Source organism: Danio aesculapii, chromosome 16, assembly GCF_903798145.1.
Source record: "Danio aesculapii chromosome 16, fDanAes4.1, whole genome shotgun sequence".
NCBI classification, from domain to species: domain Eukaryota; kingdom Metazoa; phylum Chordata; class Actinopteri; order Cypriniformes; family Danionidae; genus Danio; species Danio aesculapii.
Window position 1 is genome coordinate 39,575,287 of NC_079450.1, and position 16,302 is coordinate 39,591,588.

The 16,302-nt window shown below is 37.8% G+C and overlaps 1 protein-coding gene across 1 annotated transcript in view; it reads left to right on the forward strand.

Moving 5' to 3' along the window:
* Positions 1 to 10,655: 10,655 nt before the first annotated feature.
* ankrd28b (ankyrin repeat domain 28b) overlaps positions 10,656 to 16,302 on the forward strand; it is a 52,835-nt gene continuing 47,188 nt past the window's right edge. The window contains exon 1 of the mRNA XM_056474934.1: positions 10,656 to 10,867. Coding sequence (XP_056330909.1) covers positions 10,841 to 10,867 — 27 coding nt within the window. The 5' untranslated portion in view covers positions 10,656 to 10,840. The remainder of the gene's footprint in view (positions 10,868 to 16,302) is intronic.

Here is a 16,302-nt window from a genome sequence, read left to right on the forward strand (position 1 = left end):
TCTGTGTTTAGTACTAGCAAGTTTTAGCCACTGTTTCCTTTTGTTTACTGTAAGAGCTTGCGTGCAGAGCCGGAGGTTTTTTCGCGCGCCCCCGCGGCCGCAGTTTCGGGTGCTTTGTAACTTTGGAGGCGTGTCCAAACGCCAGGTAAAGACTATATATGTGAACACATTTGGTCTAGCTAGCAGGAGAAGCACTGTAGCATCGAGAGCAACACCGAGTAAGTACATTTAGACCTGTTTTCAGTTGCTGTGTTTGGTTAGAGAACGCTTAGACTTGTTTCAGCTGGTTGTGTATTGGTTGTTGGACATTTAAAATTGTTTTCAGCTATCTGTGTTAGTGTTTGGTTAGAGAACAGTTAGACTTGTTTCAGCTGGTTGTGTATTGGTTGTTGGACATCTAAAATTGTTTTTCAGCTATCTGTGTTTAGTACTAGCAAGTTTTAGCCACTGTTTCCTTTTGTTTACTGTAAGAGCTTGCGTGCAGAGCCGGAGGTTTTTTCGCGCGCCCCCGCGGCCGCAGTTTCGGGTGTTTTTTTACTCTCGAGGCGTGTCCACCTGAGCTCAATCAGCAAAGCGCTCGGGGGTGTATATAAGCGACTAGTCTCACCGCGGCAGCGGTCGCGGCAGCCTCGTGTGAAGCCCGCCTCGTGTGAAGACCGGCGAGGGTAAAGACCATCGACTCTACCTGTGCGACTCCACCGAGCAAAGACACCGACAAAGCACTTGAGTACTTCTTACTTTATTTTTTTTCCCTTTTCTCTGCACTCATTATTGTTTTGCTTGCACTTTATTATGTGTTTACTAATTCCTGTTGTTACTAATACTCGCAGAGCACGGGAGGTACGCTGCAGGCGCAACACTCACAACCTTCGATCAATTCATGTATCCTCTATTTCACAACTCTATCTCTCTGTGGGCCTCTGGAATTGTCAATCTGCTGTTAACAAAGCAGATTTTATTACCTCCATAGCCACTCATTCTGACTTTAGTCTCATGGCTCTAACTGAAACCTGGCTGAGACCGGAGGACACTGCTACACATGCAGCTCTTTCTACTAATTTCTCTCTTTCCCACACCCCTCGTCAGACAGGGAGAGGGGGTGGGACTGGACTACTGATTTCCAAAGAATGGAAATTCACTCAGAGACCGTCCCTGCCAAAAATCAGCTCTTTTGAATTCCATGCAGTCACCATTATCCACCCCTTTCGCATAAATGTGGTTGTCATCTACCGCCCACCGGGTACATTAGGTCACTTCTTGGATGAACTGGATGTTCTTCTCTCATCTTTTTCTGATTATGACACTCCCTTGTTGGTGCTAGGTGACTTCAACATCCACATAGAAAGACCTCAAGCTGCTGACTTCCAGACTCTGCTTGCATCTTTCGACCTCAAAAGAGCACCTACTTCTGCTACTCACAAATCAGGTAATCAACTAGACCTTATTTACACTCGACAATGCCTCGCTGACCAAACACTAGTAACTCCACTACAAACATTGGATCATTTCCTTCTCTCTCTCAACATCCACATTACTCCTGAGCCGCCACACACTCCTACTCTAGTTGCCTTTCGCAGAAACCTACGCTCTCTCTCACCCAACAGACTATCCACCATTGTTTCTAACTCTCTTCCTCCATCTTGCAAACTCTCTGCACTTGATACGAACAGTGCAACTGATACACTCTGCTCCACGCTAACATCATGTCTAGACAGACTATGCCCTCTGACATCCAGACCAACCCGAGCCAGTCCTCCTGCACCCTGGCTCTCTGATGTTCTCCGTGAGCATCGCTCAAAACTTCGGGCTGCTGAGAGAAGCTGGCGAAAAACAAAAAATCCTGAACAGCTCATAACATACCAAACTCTTCTGTCTTCTTTCTCGACTGAGGTTACTTCTGCAAAGCAGACATACTTCCGTCAGAAAGTCAACAGTGCCACCAATCCTCGCTTGCTTTTTAAAACATTTTCATCCCTCCTTCACCCTCCTCCTCCACCCGCATCCTCCACACTCACTACTGATGACTTTGCTACATTCTTTTATACCAAAACTGCAAAAATCAGTGCTCAATTTGCTGCACCTACAACAAACACGCAAGATACACCACCAACACCACACACGCTCACCTCTTTCTCCCAGCTCTCTGAGTCTGAGGTGTCCAATCTCGTGCTATCAAGCCATGCAACCACCTGTCCGCTAGATCCCATTCCCTCTCATCTCCTGCAAGCCATTTCTCCTGCAGTCATACCAACACTGACTCACATAATTAACACATCTCTTGACTCTGGTCTATTCCCTACTTCATTTAAGCAGGCTAGGGTAACCCCTCTGCTAAAGAAACCCAACCTGGATCAAACGCTACTTGAAAACTACCGACCGGTATCCCTGCTTCCATTCATGGCCAAGATTTTGGAGAAAGTAGTGTTCAATCAAGTCCTAGACTTTCTTACTCAAAACAACCTCATGGACAACAAGCAATCTGGCTTTAAGAAAGGCCACTCAACTGAGACTGCCCTGCTCTCGGTCGTGGAGGACCTCAGACTGGCTAAAGCAGACTCTAAATCATCTGTCCTCATCTTGCTGGATTTATCAGCTGCTTTTGACACTGTAAACCACCAGATCCTGCTATCTACGCTTGAGTCACTGGGCGTCACAGGCACTGTTATTCAATGGTTCAGTTCCTACCTCTCGGACAGGTCATTCAGGGTGTCGTGGAGGGGAGAGGTGTCCAACCTACAGCATCTATACACTGGGGTACCTCAGGGCTCTGTGCTTGGACCACTTCTCTTCTCTATCTACACGGCATCTTTAGGAACAGTCATCCAGAAACATGGTTTTTCCTACCACTGCTATGCTGATGACACCCAGCTATACCTCTCTTTCCACCCTGATGATCCCTCGGTTCCAGCTCGCATTTCAGCCTGCCTGTCAGACATTTCACTCTGGATGCAAGATCATCATCTCCAGCTTAACCTCATGAAAACGGAAATGCTTGAAGTCTCTGCCAACCCGACCCTTCACCATAACTTTTCAATCCAGATGGATGGAGCAACCATCACTGCATCCAAAATGGTAAAAAGCCTTGGAGTTACGATTGATGACCAACTGAACTTCTCTGACCACATTTCTAGAACTGCCCGATCTTGCAGATTCGCACTCTACAACATCAGAAAGGTCCGACCCTTCCTATCTGAACATACAGCTCAACTCATTGTTCAAGCTCTTGTCCTCTCCAAACTGGACTATTGCAACTCGCTGCTAGCCGGGCTACCAGCTAGTTCTATCAAACCTCTTCAGCTGCTTCAGAACGCAGCAGCACGAGTGGTCTTTGATGAACCCAAAAGAGCACATGTCACTCCGCTACTCACCCGTTTGCACTGGCTTCCAGTTGCTGCCCGCATCAAATTCAAAGCTCTGATGTTTGCTTACAAAGTGACCTCTAGCTGTGCTCCTTCGTATCTGCTCTCACTCCTGCAGATATATGTGCCCTCCAGAAACTTGCGTTCTGTGAATGAACGTCGCCTCGTTGTTCCATCCCAAAGAGGGAAGAAATCACTTTCCCGAACTCTCACATTCAATCTGCCCAGTTGGTGGAATGAACTCCCTAACTACATCAGAACAGCCGAGTCACTTGCTGTCTTCAAGAAACGACTAAAAACGCAACTGTTTAGTCTCCACTTTTCCTCCTAATCTGCAATTGCCTCTCTGGCTATACCACTAACTGAGCCCTCTTTCTCTCTCTCTCTCTCTCTCTCTCTCTCTATTAAAAAAAAAAAAAAAAAAAAAAAAAAAAAAAAAAATTCTACTAATGTTTTTGCTTCTTAGACTTTTACACGCCTGAAACTTGTCTATAGCGCTTGTTCACTGCTGCTCTTATAGTTGTGTAAATTGCTTCCTTGTCCTCATTTGTAAGTCGCTTTGGATAAAAGCGTCTGCTAAATGACTAAATGTAAATGTAAATGTAAATGTAAATTTAAGACATGCAGCAAACTGTTTGGAAGCATTAAAAGTTACCAAAACGATGTCCAAAATTCTTTACACGCAAAAACCCAGAGATTGTTTAGATAAATGTCACTAGATACATGAAAAGATGACTGATGTTTACTGTATGATAACCAAAATAGCCTTAAACCCCCGGCAAGCACAGGATGTCAACATGACATCAGATTGACATTGTACCCCAATGTCGTAGGACATTGGATATTGTTTGAAATGAAAATCAAGTTGACGTCAGAACCCAACGTCCAACCTAAAATCAACCAAGTATCAGTATCTAATGATATTACAGCTTGATGTTTTGTAGACGTTACCACTATAACGTCTATCAGGCGTTAGATTTTGGTTGTCATACCTGACGAATAAATGTCAGTATTTGACGTCAATATGATGTTGGTTTAAAATATTGGCTCGACGTTGGATTTTGGTCACTTCCCAACACAACCTAAAATCAACCAAATATAATGCCATTTGACGTCATTATTAGACATCAAAATGCGTTGTCCTTAGTCACTGGCTAGACTTGAATTTTAATCACCTGACATCACTACCTAAATCTAACCTAATATTAATGTCTTATGACATTGTGTCAATAACTAAATGCACTACAGAATGTTACGTTTACACACAAATTACACAAATTACAGTGGAATACTCACTACACTTTTGAAAGGGCTTCTTTTTACTCGTACTTTGAGTAATATTTACAACAGATATTTTTACACTACTCACACTACATTTTTAGGCAATTAATGGTACTTTTACTTGAGTATGATTTTTCAGTACTCGTTCCACCACTGATGTCACCCACAATGTTGTGTGCATTGTAATATTTTAAGCAAAACTGCTATTACTCTATTAATTAAACCTTCACACTCTGCTCTTGGAGGAATGTGCAATCAATGAAGATTAGCCTCCAGGGTGGTCAAATTTAGCCATGAAACCTCCAACACTGGGTGTCACGGTGGCGCAGTAGGTTGCACGATCGCCTCACAGCAAGAAGGTCGCTGGTGGAGTTTGCATGCCTCCGGGTGCTCCGGTTTCCCCCACTGTCTAAAGAAATGTGGTATTGATGGAATTGAATAAGCTAAATTGTCCGTAGTGTATGTGTGTAAATGCAAGAATGTATGGGTTTTTCCCAGTGTTGAGTTGTGGCTGTAAGGGCATCTGCTGCGTAAAACTTATGCTGGATACGTTGGTGGTTCATTCTGCTGTGGTGACCCCTGGTTAATAAATAAACTAAGCCGAAAAGAAAATGAATGAATGAATGAATGAATGAATGACCTCCATCACTAAATTGGCCAGTGTTTCATTAGGTTTATAATTTTGTTTGTCAGATGTACTAAAAATCTGTCAGTCTGCGCTGGGTTTCCTAAAGACAACACTTTGATGACACTTTCTGTCAGAATCAAAGTTTTATGTTAGTCACTGCCAAGGGAAACTAATTTAGGTAGTAACATTTAGGTAGTGTACAATGTATACAAGCAGAAGCGATGTTTTGGTTCCATTATCTGATCATTTTAAGATTAAGCGACTGTTGCTTTCCAGATGTAGTACTGCAAATACAATTATTTGTTTGATGTAATAAGTATGGAAACATCCCATTTTACGATATAGATACACAGGGGCGATTCTAGGATTTTTTTTAATAGGCTGGCACAGTGTGGCACTGTCTCACTCCTGTGCCAACCTATTAAAAATCCTAGAATTGCAGTACTACATCTTTAAAGCCAACTACAGTCACTTAGACTTAAATGATCAGATAATGAAACCAAAATATCTCTTCTGCTTGTAGACATGGTAAATGGTCACAACTTGAATTAATTTAACCTAGTTTATATAATGTTCAAAGCTAACTTTTTATTCATAATGCATTTTAAATGATTAAATTTCAAATTACAAATGAGTTTGGTGAAAATAAAAAAATGTTTGAAATAATGTTCCATCACTGTACATCAATACTGTACAGTGCTGTACATCAATACACTGTACAAAAGTTAAACTTTTGATAGGCACATTTAGTGCTGCATTTATACGCTATGTTACACCAATGACATTGCGGGTGTCTTCTTTATAAACATGTAAGATATAAGATGATTATTTGACTATTATCCATAATTATTATTATATTAATGCATTTTATTAACAGTTGTGCAGCTTACAGAATTATGTAATTTAATATTTATTGAAATTGGCCGTAGTGTATATGTGAATGAGAGTGTATAGGTTGCAGCTGGTTATCCGCTGCATAAAACATGCTGGATAAATTGGCGACCCCAGATTAATAAAAGGACTAAGCCGAAAAGAAAATGAATGAGTGAATGAAATAACCTAGTTTCAAGTCGCGTTTGTTGCTTAAGCATTGTCTAAATGTCTGTTTCTCTCGCCTCCTAACAGCCATCAAAAAGTGTTAGCTTTAACCTTTAGCGTCATCTGGTGTACAATGATAAAATAGACTCTTTCTACCGTGTTTATTTGACGCTTGTTCAAATGTACGTCAGAATCAGATTAGTTTCTCTTTGTGCCTATTCAAATAAAACTTAAACTTTTCTTCATGTATCATAGTTTAGATGAATCTAATTCCTATCCCCTAAAATAACTTTCATTTTCTCTAGCAACTTTCTGCCCAGCTCCTTTTAAGGGACAATACAAGGAACCGGTTTCATTGTTTTCTGCACAGACTTATGAAAACATTTGTGTGTATTTTCCTGTTACAAAAAAAAAAAAAAAAAAGAAAAGAAAAAACAAGCCTCAATGAAAAAGAGCCCAACACGAGCCCAAGTTTGCTCTCATTATTGTATAGATACATTTTACACTTAGATAGCCAACATGATATTACTCACGTATAGAATTTTGAAGTGTTTCACTTTTAGAATTGTGCCATAGTACATATATTTGCCATGCAAGTGAATAGCCAGACATTATTAAAGGCTAAATATATAATTTTAATGAGTTTTCGTCTATCTACAGTGGGAAAACTAGCCTAGTCTTATTATTGTTATTAATGTACAAACACAGATTTCTCCTCAGCACTGCTTCATTTGGAACAACCAACGTTTTGTTTAAAAATATATTTTTTTTTTTTGAGAAATGATTTTTAAATTATATTTTTATTAGTTATGTTATATATTATCATTAGATGACATTGGTAAGTTATATTAATTTTCTGAGTTTTCTAAAAAGCTCAATTTTGAACCCCCAGTATACAAAACAGTTAATGCCATTCCCAATGGTTTAAAAACATCATTGAAAGGAGTACAAACATTTAATTTGGATCCAACCTATAGACCAAACAACCCAATCTCAGTAAAAAGGATATCAATAGTTGATGACAAATTTAATAATCTTATGATGCGTAATTTATTTAGCCATAAAACAATTCTAGCTTCTTCTTTTAAATGCCTGGTCACATATAACATAAATTGGGATGTTACTTGGAATCTTCCACATAAATATTTGTTAACTAACAAAGTAAAAGAAATTACATGTAATTACATAGATGCTATCCTTGAAATAGTTTACTTATGCTAGATATTGAAAACAAATGTACATTTTGTGACTTGGAAGAAACCATTGTTTATTGGTTTTTTAATAATAATAATAATTCCTTACATTTAAATAGCGCTTTTCTGCACACTCAAAGCGCTTTACACAGTAGGGGGAATCTCTTCATCTCCTCCTCATTGTGTAGCATCCACCTGCATGACACGACAGCAGCCATATTGCACCAGACCGCACACCACACACCAGCTGATTGGTGGAGGAGACTGAGTGATGAAGCCTATTATGATATGGGGATGGTTAGGAGGCCATGATGGACAGAGGCCAGTGGGCAAATTTGGCCAGGATTTTTAATGAGCACAGAGAGTCGGGACCTTGGTTTAACGTCTCATCTGAAAGACGGCGCTCACTGAGCAGTATAGAGTCCCTTTCACTTTACCTGGGCGTTAGGACCCAAACAGACCGCAGGTTGAGTGCCCCCAGCTGGCCTCACTAACACCCCTTCCGGCAGCAACCTAGCTTTTGTGGTAGCCCATGTGGTCTCCCATATAGGTACTCATAGATATACAATAGACATTGTATACGGACCCTGAGCAAGTGTCAATAGCGCTGCCACATTTGTACAGTGCTCCCAGGAGAAAAGTCATTGAACCGCACTAGTCAAGACTAAAGCCAATCTGAAGATGCTGGACTTTAACTCTGTGTACGGGTGTAGTAACGAGCAAACGAAGAAAACAAAGAACGAAGGCAGAACACTTCATAGGTAAGATTTTGTTTATATGATTGTGTATTTTACAAACTTTTGTGCTAAACAAGTATTGATGATAGTACACTGAGTTGGACCTTAAGACAAAGTAGCACCAACTCACACTAAATACTAGGCTTATGCTAGTTTTGTTGAATAAAATCAGCAAACAATGAGAATGAAATATGACAACAAAATGGTGTGGTACCAGAAACTTCTATTACTGTCAGCTAAGTAAACGAGTCGTTTATAACATAGATACATTCTCAAATGTATCGCTCCCTCCGTTAGAAGTGAAAGCAGAAGAGGGGGTGTGTTTCAGGACATGGATTAGATCAAATTTAACAGGGAGGGATGATAATACATTTCCATGCACACAAACACACACTCTTTGTCTGCAATGCCCCTGTGATCACTTATCCATCGATGTAGAAAAGTGATATAAAATTATAATTTTTGTATTTAAAAAAAATATTAACATACTGACCACCGGGAAAACTCCTGATCATAGCTATATGAATATATGTGTTTATATCATGGCTCCGGATGGTCAAACCTCAACTGCACCTTGGTCCTACATTCATTTCAAAGGAGCGCTACCTTTTTGACGCATTCCTTCCAATAGACAACAATAGCGTAGGCGACATCTAATGTAAATATCTAAGCCAGGTAGTGACCAGGCGCAGCTGTGCTTAGCTTCAGTGGGTGACCATTTGAGAGTTGCAGAGAGCAAGCTGCCATTTTATTCACAAGTGTACATTTTTGAAAAAAAAAAATCATATATATTGTCTTTAATGGGCAAAAAAAAAAGTCAAAAATGGCTTTCAATGGATAACCTTATATATTGTCCCTTCTGGTCTCTTTTTACATTTTTTTATTTACTTTATTTAATTTAGATGTTTTATTTTTTTTCTTCTTTCTCTCTTTTATAAAATGTATTATGCAGATTGTAACAACATCTCTGTTTTTTCTAATGTTCTAAGTTTCTGCAATATATTGTTAACTGTTTTTGAAACCAATAAAAAAACTACTACCACTACTACTACTACTACTACTAACAAAATGATAATAATAATAATAATAATAATAATAATAATAATAATAATAATAATAATAATAAACAGAACACATTATTATTTATAGAAAAAGAAAACAATACTGAAAACCTCTTTTCACCCGTATGTTGTTTTTTACTGGAACAATATCTATAATAATGTTAACTGAACTCAAGTATGGTCATGGTCAGAGTTTATACCAAAAAAATATTTCTACAAAAATTTAAAACTGTTATTGAGTTAGAATGTTGTTTTTGTGAAAGCTTTAATGAAACTATTTCACATTTATTTTTGACTTGCCAATATGCTCAACTTTTTTGGATTAATGTTAAATCTTTAATTTGGGGTTATTATGTTTAGGATCGTTCTTTAAAACATGCTGGTTTATTATAAACTTTATTTTATTATTATGCAAACTTTGCACACATAAATCCAAGTTTGCCAAAAGCAAACCTCTCTTCATGGTGCTAGAAAAAGTGATCCAAATGTATATAAAAGTGATTTTTAAGTCTAAAAACAGAAAAGCAATTAAAACAGTTAATATATGCTCCTCCTTTAACATTTTTTGCATAAAAATGTTTGTAAACAGTTGAAGTCAGAATTATTAACCCCCCTGAATTATTAGCTGCCCTGTTTATTTTTTTCCCCAATTTTTGTTTAACTAAGAGAGATTTTTTCAACACATTTCTAAACATAATAGTTTTAATAACTCATTTCTAATAACCGATTTATTTTATCTTTGCCATGATGACAGTAAATAATATTTGACTAAATATTTTTCAAGACACTTAAAGTGGCATTTAAATGCTTAACTAGGTTAATTAGGTTAAGGCAGGTTAGGGTAATTAGGCAAGTTATTGTATAACGATGGTTTATTCTGTAGACTACTGAAAAAATATAGGTTAAATGGGCTGAAAACTTTGTCCTTAAATTGGCTTTTAAAAAAAAAATGCTTTCATTCTAGCCGAAATAAAACAAATAAGACTTTCTCCAGAAGAAAAAATATTATCAGACATACTGTGAAAATTTCCTAGTTCATTATACCCCGCAGGGTTATCAAAAGTTTGAAAAGTTGTTTCCCATTTAGGACTGATAAACAACAACAACAAAACATTTGAAAAACTGTGTAAAAGTGAAAAGTGCAAGTTAAACAGTGGAAGGAAGTCAACTTGCGATAGAGAAGCACACGCTTCTCTGAAAATAAGCTGCAACACCCGCCCCCACACACAGACACACACGCACACACACACAAAACAACGTTGTACGATTCACAAGCAATTCTCCCCCAGCTCACCCATTAGCCAATCATCGTTGTTCTTACTCTCGCTCGAACCGCCGTCTAACCAATCGTCGTGCTCGTTTTTTGAGAGGTAGCAGTGGCGGTAATGTTATGGAGTTTTCTCCCCTGCTCATCAGTGGCAAATAGGAGATCCAGGCCTACTGGAAACGCTAGTTTTACCGGCACTTAAAAATCAGCATTCAAGTGGTGGTGGTGAATACATTACGTTTAGTCCTGCATGAGAGCCAACGAGCGCATCGAAACATGGTGGTTCTCAAAATTAGAGACCAGGTAAGTGATGTCAGAAACAGCTAGCCGAGTTCGGCTAACAAGTGCTAACACGCTAGTCAACTGCCCAACAACCTCTCTGACGATTACACAGTCCAAAACCATGTAATGACAGCAGTTCAACAGAGTAAATACACGCTAAATGACGCTGTAAGAGAATAAGAATGTGAAACGCTTTTATTTGGGTATATATTAAGTCGTGCATTGGGATTGTGGTTAATAGTTGCTAAGCTAAATGTGCGCGAGCCACGATATTAGTTTATCAGATCACCGGTTATCAAGTGTACAAATTTTGCCTTCTGTAATATGAAACGTGTAATGTTTAAGCCGCACTAATATTCAGTTTAATCGTTGTGTACCTGATTAGGCAACAGTTGGCTTCGTGAGGTTAAATGGTTAACATTTCTTTGCATTGCTGGCTGTAAAAGTGCATATATACAAGTTGGTTTAGCCTCTTTTGATTGCTGGGTTTGAAGTTATCTACAGTGATAACTTTCACGACTGTCTGTTAGATGACAGCTTTTCAGAGTGCACGACAGGTGTATGGCTATCTTTCAGTGATGGACAAACTTGGCCACTGGTCCCAGATAGAAGAACAATTCAAGTAGCAATTTAAAGAGTGTAATGTTGAATTTGCTTTTGCCATTTAATGTGAACTTGACTGTCTTTATTCAAGCGAGGTGTCTTGCATGGTGCTGATTCCAATTTAGAGTGACCTTACAAGTGAAGCGGAGATGTCACGTATTTTGGACATTTGACCTTTGTAATCATGACACTGCCAAAGTTGCTTTATTTGATTATTGCCATTATAAAGCATTGAGGTAAAGTTGATTTGTAATCGCACATTCAGACTTTCTCCTTAATGTAATTTCAGAAATGTATTATTTGCAAATGTTATATAGTGAAATCATATTAGCAGCCAAAGACTATCAAAGAACAACATTGTTCACAGTCAATTAAACAGTACTAATTTTGTTTTGAAGTCAAACTTCCATGTGACTTAAGACCGAAAATTCAAATTAACGTGGTAAACACTATAGTGACCATTAAAATGAACGAATGTGCAAATATAAAGACAACTTTACCTTAATTTATAAAGCAGGCGTATTACTCTCTCTGGATATCTACATTTTTACATGTGTGTTTATGTGACATTACAGGTTTATTTTGTGCATGTATTTCTGTATTTTTTATGGACTAATACTACCATTTTCATTTATTTGGTTGATGGATGCTTATGAGTAGGGCTGTGCAATTTTTGAGGGAAAATATTTAACTGCAATTTTTTTTTGACAGATCTTGCGATTTCGATTTGAAATACTATTTAATTTTGTAGTTAAGCTTCAGCTCAAGCTGTATCGTAGATTCTTACTGCTGAAATGCAATTTCAGCAGAGTTTCAGGAACTGAAAAGATATTAACTTAAACATTTATTCAAATTTTATATAAATATTCAGAAATTAAACACTCATTTTTCTCTAGAGCAAACTGTAAACACAATTAAAATGACCGTAACTTTCTGTAAACAAGTTCAACTTAAATTATGGAGATAATATAGCTTATCGCCCGTTTCCACTGATTGGTACAGTTCGGTACGGGTCACCTTTATCAGGCTTGCCAATAGTACTCTTTTGCTGGGCGTGGTGTACGACAAAGTTTCAGTCAACGTCATTCTAGTAGAAAATGTCTACTGTAAAGCTGTACGGGTCGTTCACATGTCATATGAGAAGCACTTCTCACAAAACAGATGCTTTATACACAAATACTTGTGTATAAATGTTCATTACTATTTTTTCTATAAACAATTTCATTATAACTGCAGATCAGTGATAACGGGAATTAGCCTACTGTAACATCTGCAAATATATAAAATAAATAAATGTAACATATATATGAACACATACAGACCCTTACAGTCGATAGGATACCAATTACAGAAGAACTACACGCAGCATACATTTAGTCCTTATTTGAGTTCAAAAACAATATAGCCCACAGTGAGTGCAAACCTCTCATCTGTATCTTTAATTTTCACCAGCGCATGTAACCTCTGTTAGAAAGTAATTCTGTCATTCCAAGTTCATAATAATCCAAAAGTTGAAGATAAGCATGGCAGTTTGTTCATGTTTTGGGTTGGTGAAAGAATCACTTGCTCCTTCGTTTTTTCTGGCTTCTACTTTTTCTCATTTGCAAAGGTACCCAAAAAGTGGCACGGTATGGTTCGCTTTTAGGTACCTTTTGACAGTGGAAACGACCGTAAAAGCATACTGAACCAGCAAACTAACATGGCAAAAACAACTCTGAAAATATACTTTGTTGCTTGCTACTAGATTGAGTGTCTCTGGCAATACTGTTTACTTTTTAGCAGGACACTTCTTATATAGCCGCCTGTGGTGCTTTTTTTAGGTGCTGGTTGTTTTATTTCCTTATGCTGTGGCAACAATTCTGACAGATTATCTGTTTTTGTTTAGTCTTTGTGACTTTGAAACCAAAATATTACCATATTATCGATGTCCTGTTTTTCTTCGATATTAATTTGTCTATTAATGCTAAATTATAATTAACTAACTATTAACGCCACTCGTCTGCGCTTTCCTGTTTTTTTATTGTGGGCATTCCACATATTTCGGTTGTGCAATTCTGATTTGTTGATTTTTATTTATTTATTTATTATTTATTTTCTTAAATGCTGCATTTTTTGCAAAATGATAAGTTTTCTCCCATAACTAAATAGTTTTTTTAAAAACAAATAAAAAGAATTATAATAATACAAACTAAAGAAGACTCGTTAATATAAACAAACTAACACTGTGATTGTGCTGGGGTTTTACATTTTTAAAAATAAATATCCACATATCTGTTTTCTGGCATAAGCTGAGGCCTTTGCACGGGGACTGAGATGGCTGGTGTGGAGAGGAAAGCGTTTCCTAAACCAGAAAGCAGTGTGTGTACAGAGGTGGTTAATAGGGCCTCTGATTCTGTCGACTGGCCACTGGCATAAAATACTGATTAAAAAAAATTACTAATTATATCGTAGGATAGACACTGGAGTTGAACATGATTATGAAGGTGAATAATTAATATTACTTGTATAATTAATTAGTATAAGTATCAGTGTGATACACTTAAGACGAGATGATCTTGAACATTTTTAAATATTCAATATTAATAAGCAAATTATTAAAATATGCATTAACTAATTTGAAAAGAAGAGGGTAAAAATAATCAAATCAACTTTCAGTTTGAAAAACATCTTCACACTTTCACGATGAAAACACTAATGCACTTTTGTGATCTCTGTACCACTCGTTGGAGCAAGCAGAGCTGCAAATCATCTAATTTGTGCGGTTTGGCTTATTAAACGTTTTTTTTGTGTATAGACCTTTTGCTTGGCTGCTGCATAGAGAGGGCGCCATAGCGACCAGCGTCTTACAGTAGAATGCTAAGAACTTCCCTTTACAGCGTTTACAACCAGTAATTTGCGCTCCGAAAATGGGTTTCAATATTGTTTTGAGTGTTTTTATGACACAACTTTGAAAGGTGTGTGTTAAAGCCGTTATAATCTGTCAGATGTGGTTCAAGCATGCAAGAAAAACGTTCTCCTAGTTCATGTGTCTGCCATTAGAAATACAGAGTGTGTGTGTTTCCCCGGCCTGTCAGCTAGCTGTTAGCTCAACGGCTCTTCAATACACACACACATGCAATACTTCACTGCAAACCAGATTACTGGCATGAAACTTAACAGATATGCAAGTCATGAAATTTACAAAAATGACCAATAAAAGACAGTCACTGATACTCTGCTGGCTGATTTGCATGTTCATTCTAATCGTGAGCCGTTTATGTTTCATTTAGTGTGTTGTATTTACCATGGTTTGTGTTTTTCTGTCATTTAAAAATGTCAATTTATTTTCACTTTGTCACAGTTATTAAATCAGTGTGCTAGTGGGACAGTACAGGGGACCTTAGCGATGACGAGGCTTCATTTAAACAGCAGAACATGCTGTCTGACAACGAGGGGAAAATGCCTCACAGCAGTTGTTTTCCATCCTATTAGATCACATTTTTAAAATGATCAGTCAAGGAGGTGGTGCTGCTCGACAACAGGATCAGTTTAAAGATGATAAAAGCAGGTAAAATAGATTAAAACTATCGTTTCAAAGCTGTCCAAATGTGACTGTTTACACGCATCAGCTGCTGACCGGAAGTTCTTAGCATTCTCCTTGCACATACATGCAAAGCATATTGGGTAATTTTGCGTTCCAAGAAAAAGGTCCATAGACGTCTGTGACAGTATATGTGTTTCATATTCGTTCTTCTGTTAGTGTAAGTAAACATCTTTTTGCAGTGTTTGCACAGTTTGTTTTTTGTCTGGCGCACTTCACCGCTATCATTTTACAAAATTTAAAAGGTAACGAAGATGATTGATTTCTTCAGTGAACAATATAGATGATATTAAGCTAAAACTGTGGTAATTGATTCTAAAAATTAGGGTTCTGACTGGAGAAATTTAAACGATCAGTGCAAGAAGCTCAGCAGTGTTTACAGCTATATTACCTTTTATAACCACCAGCTAATCCAGAGCCTCAATCCTGGCCATATTTCTGAAAATCTGGATTGCTTTTTATCAGGAGAATTTCAGCGCCCACAATAAGCACAAATACCCTTTTGATTTAAATAAGAATAAGAATACTTTATGCGAAGCAAAATAGGAGAAAGACAAGAGTGTATATGTTATTATCATGACTACAAACTTGCAATCTATACTGTCATGAAGTTACTTAGGACTGTTTTCTGAAGTTGTGGAATAATAGTATTAATGTTGTAAATGTTCCTCATTGTCTTTCACAGACAGCATTTATTAATTTATTTATTTAGTTCTCAACTTTCTGTAGACCTGCCCTGCTTATGCGCTTACAGTGCATCTCAGGTGTAGCCATAACCTTGGCATTTCTCATTCTGAGTTCTCCCAGTTGACCCTCAGGAGAAGAGTTTGGTATTGAGTTGTTTTAGTGTTTCTACATGTGTTTACATCAGTCAGTTTGTGTTGTCCCCTCTTAGAGAGGATGTGGCGATAGCGAAGAGCTCATCTCCATGGTGATGGCATTAACTAGAGGAGCTCGTTAAAAGAGACAACATGATCGCAACGCTTGAATAGACATTTAAAACCCCTGTGTGCATGCAGAGCGCAGGCTGCATTTGACAAATAGAGCCTTGTCTCTGCTTAAAGCCACTAAAGGAGTCTTTTCAAATGAAGCTTTTCTCAAGCACAAGTGCTTGCTTGTTATATTCTCCCAAAACTCAGTGTGTGCTATTTCTTCAACTGACAGCCTGCCCTAAACTCAACTAGATAAAGATGAGCTAGTGAAGATCTGGATAGATGAACTCTGTATCGTGTGTGTGTGTGTGTGTGTACAGTAAATCGAAATCGTGATTTAG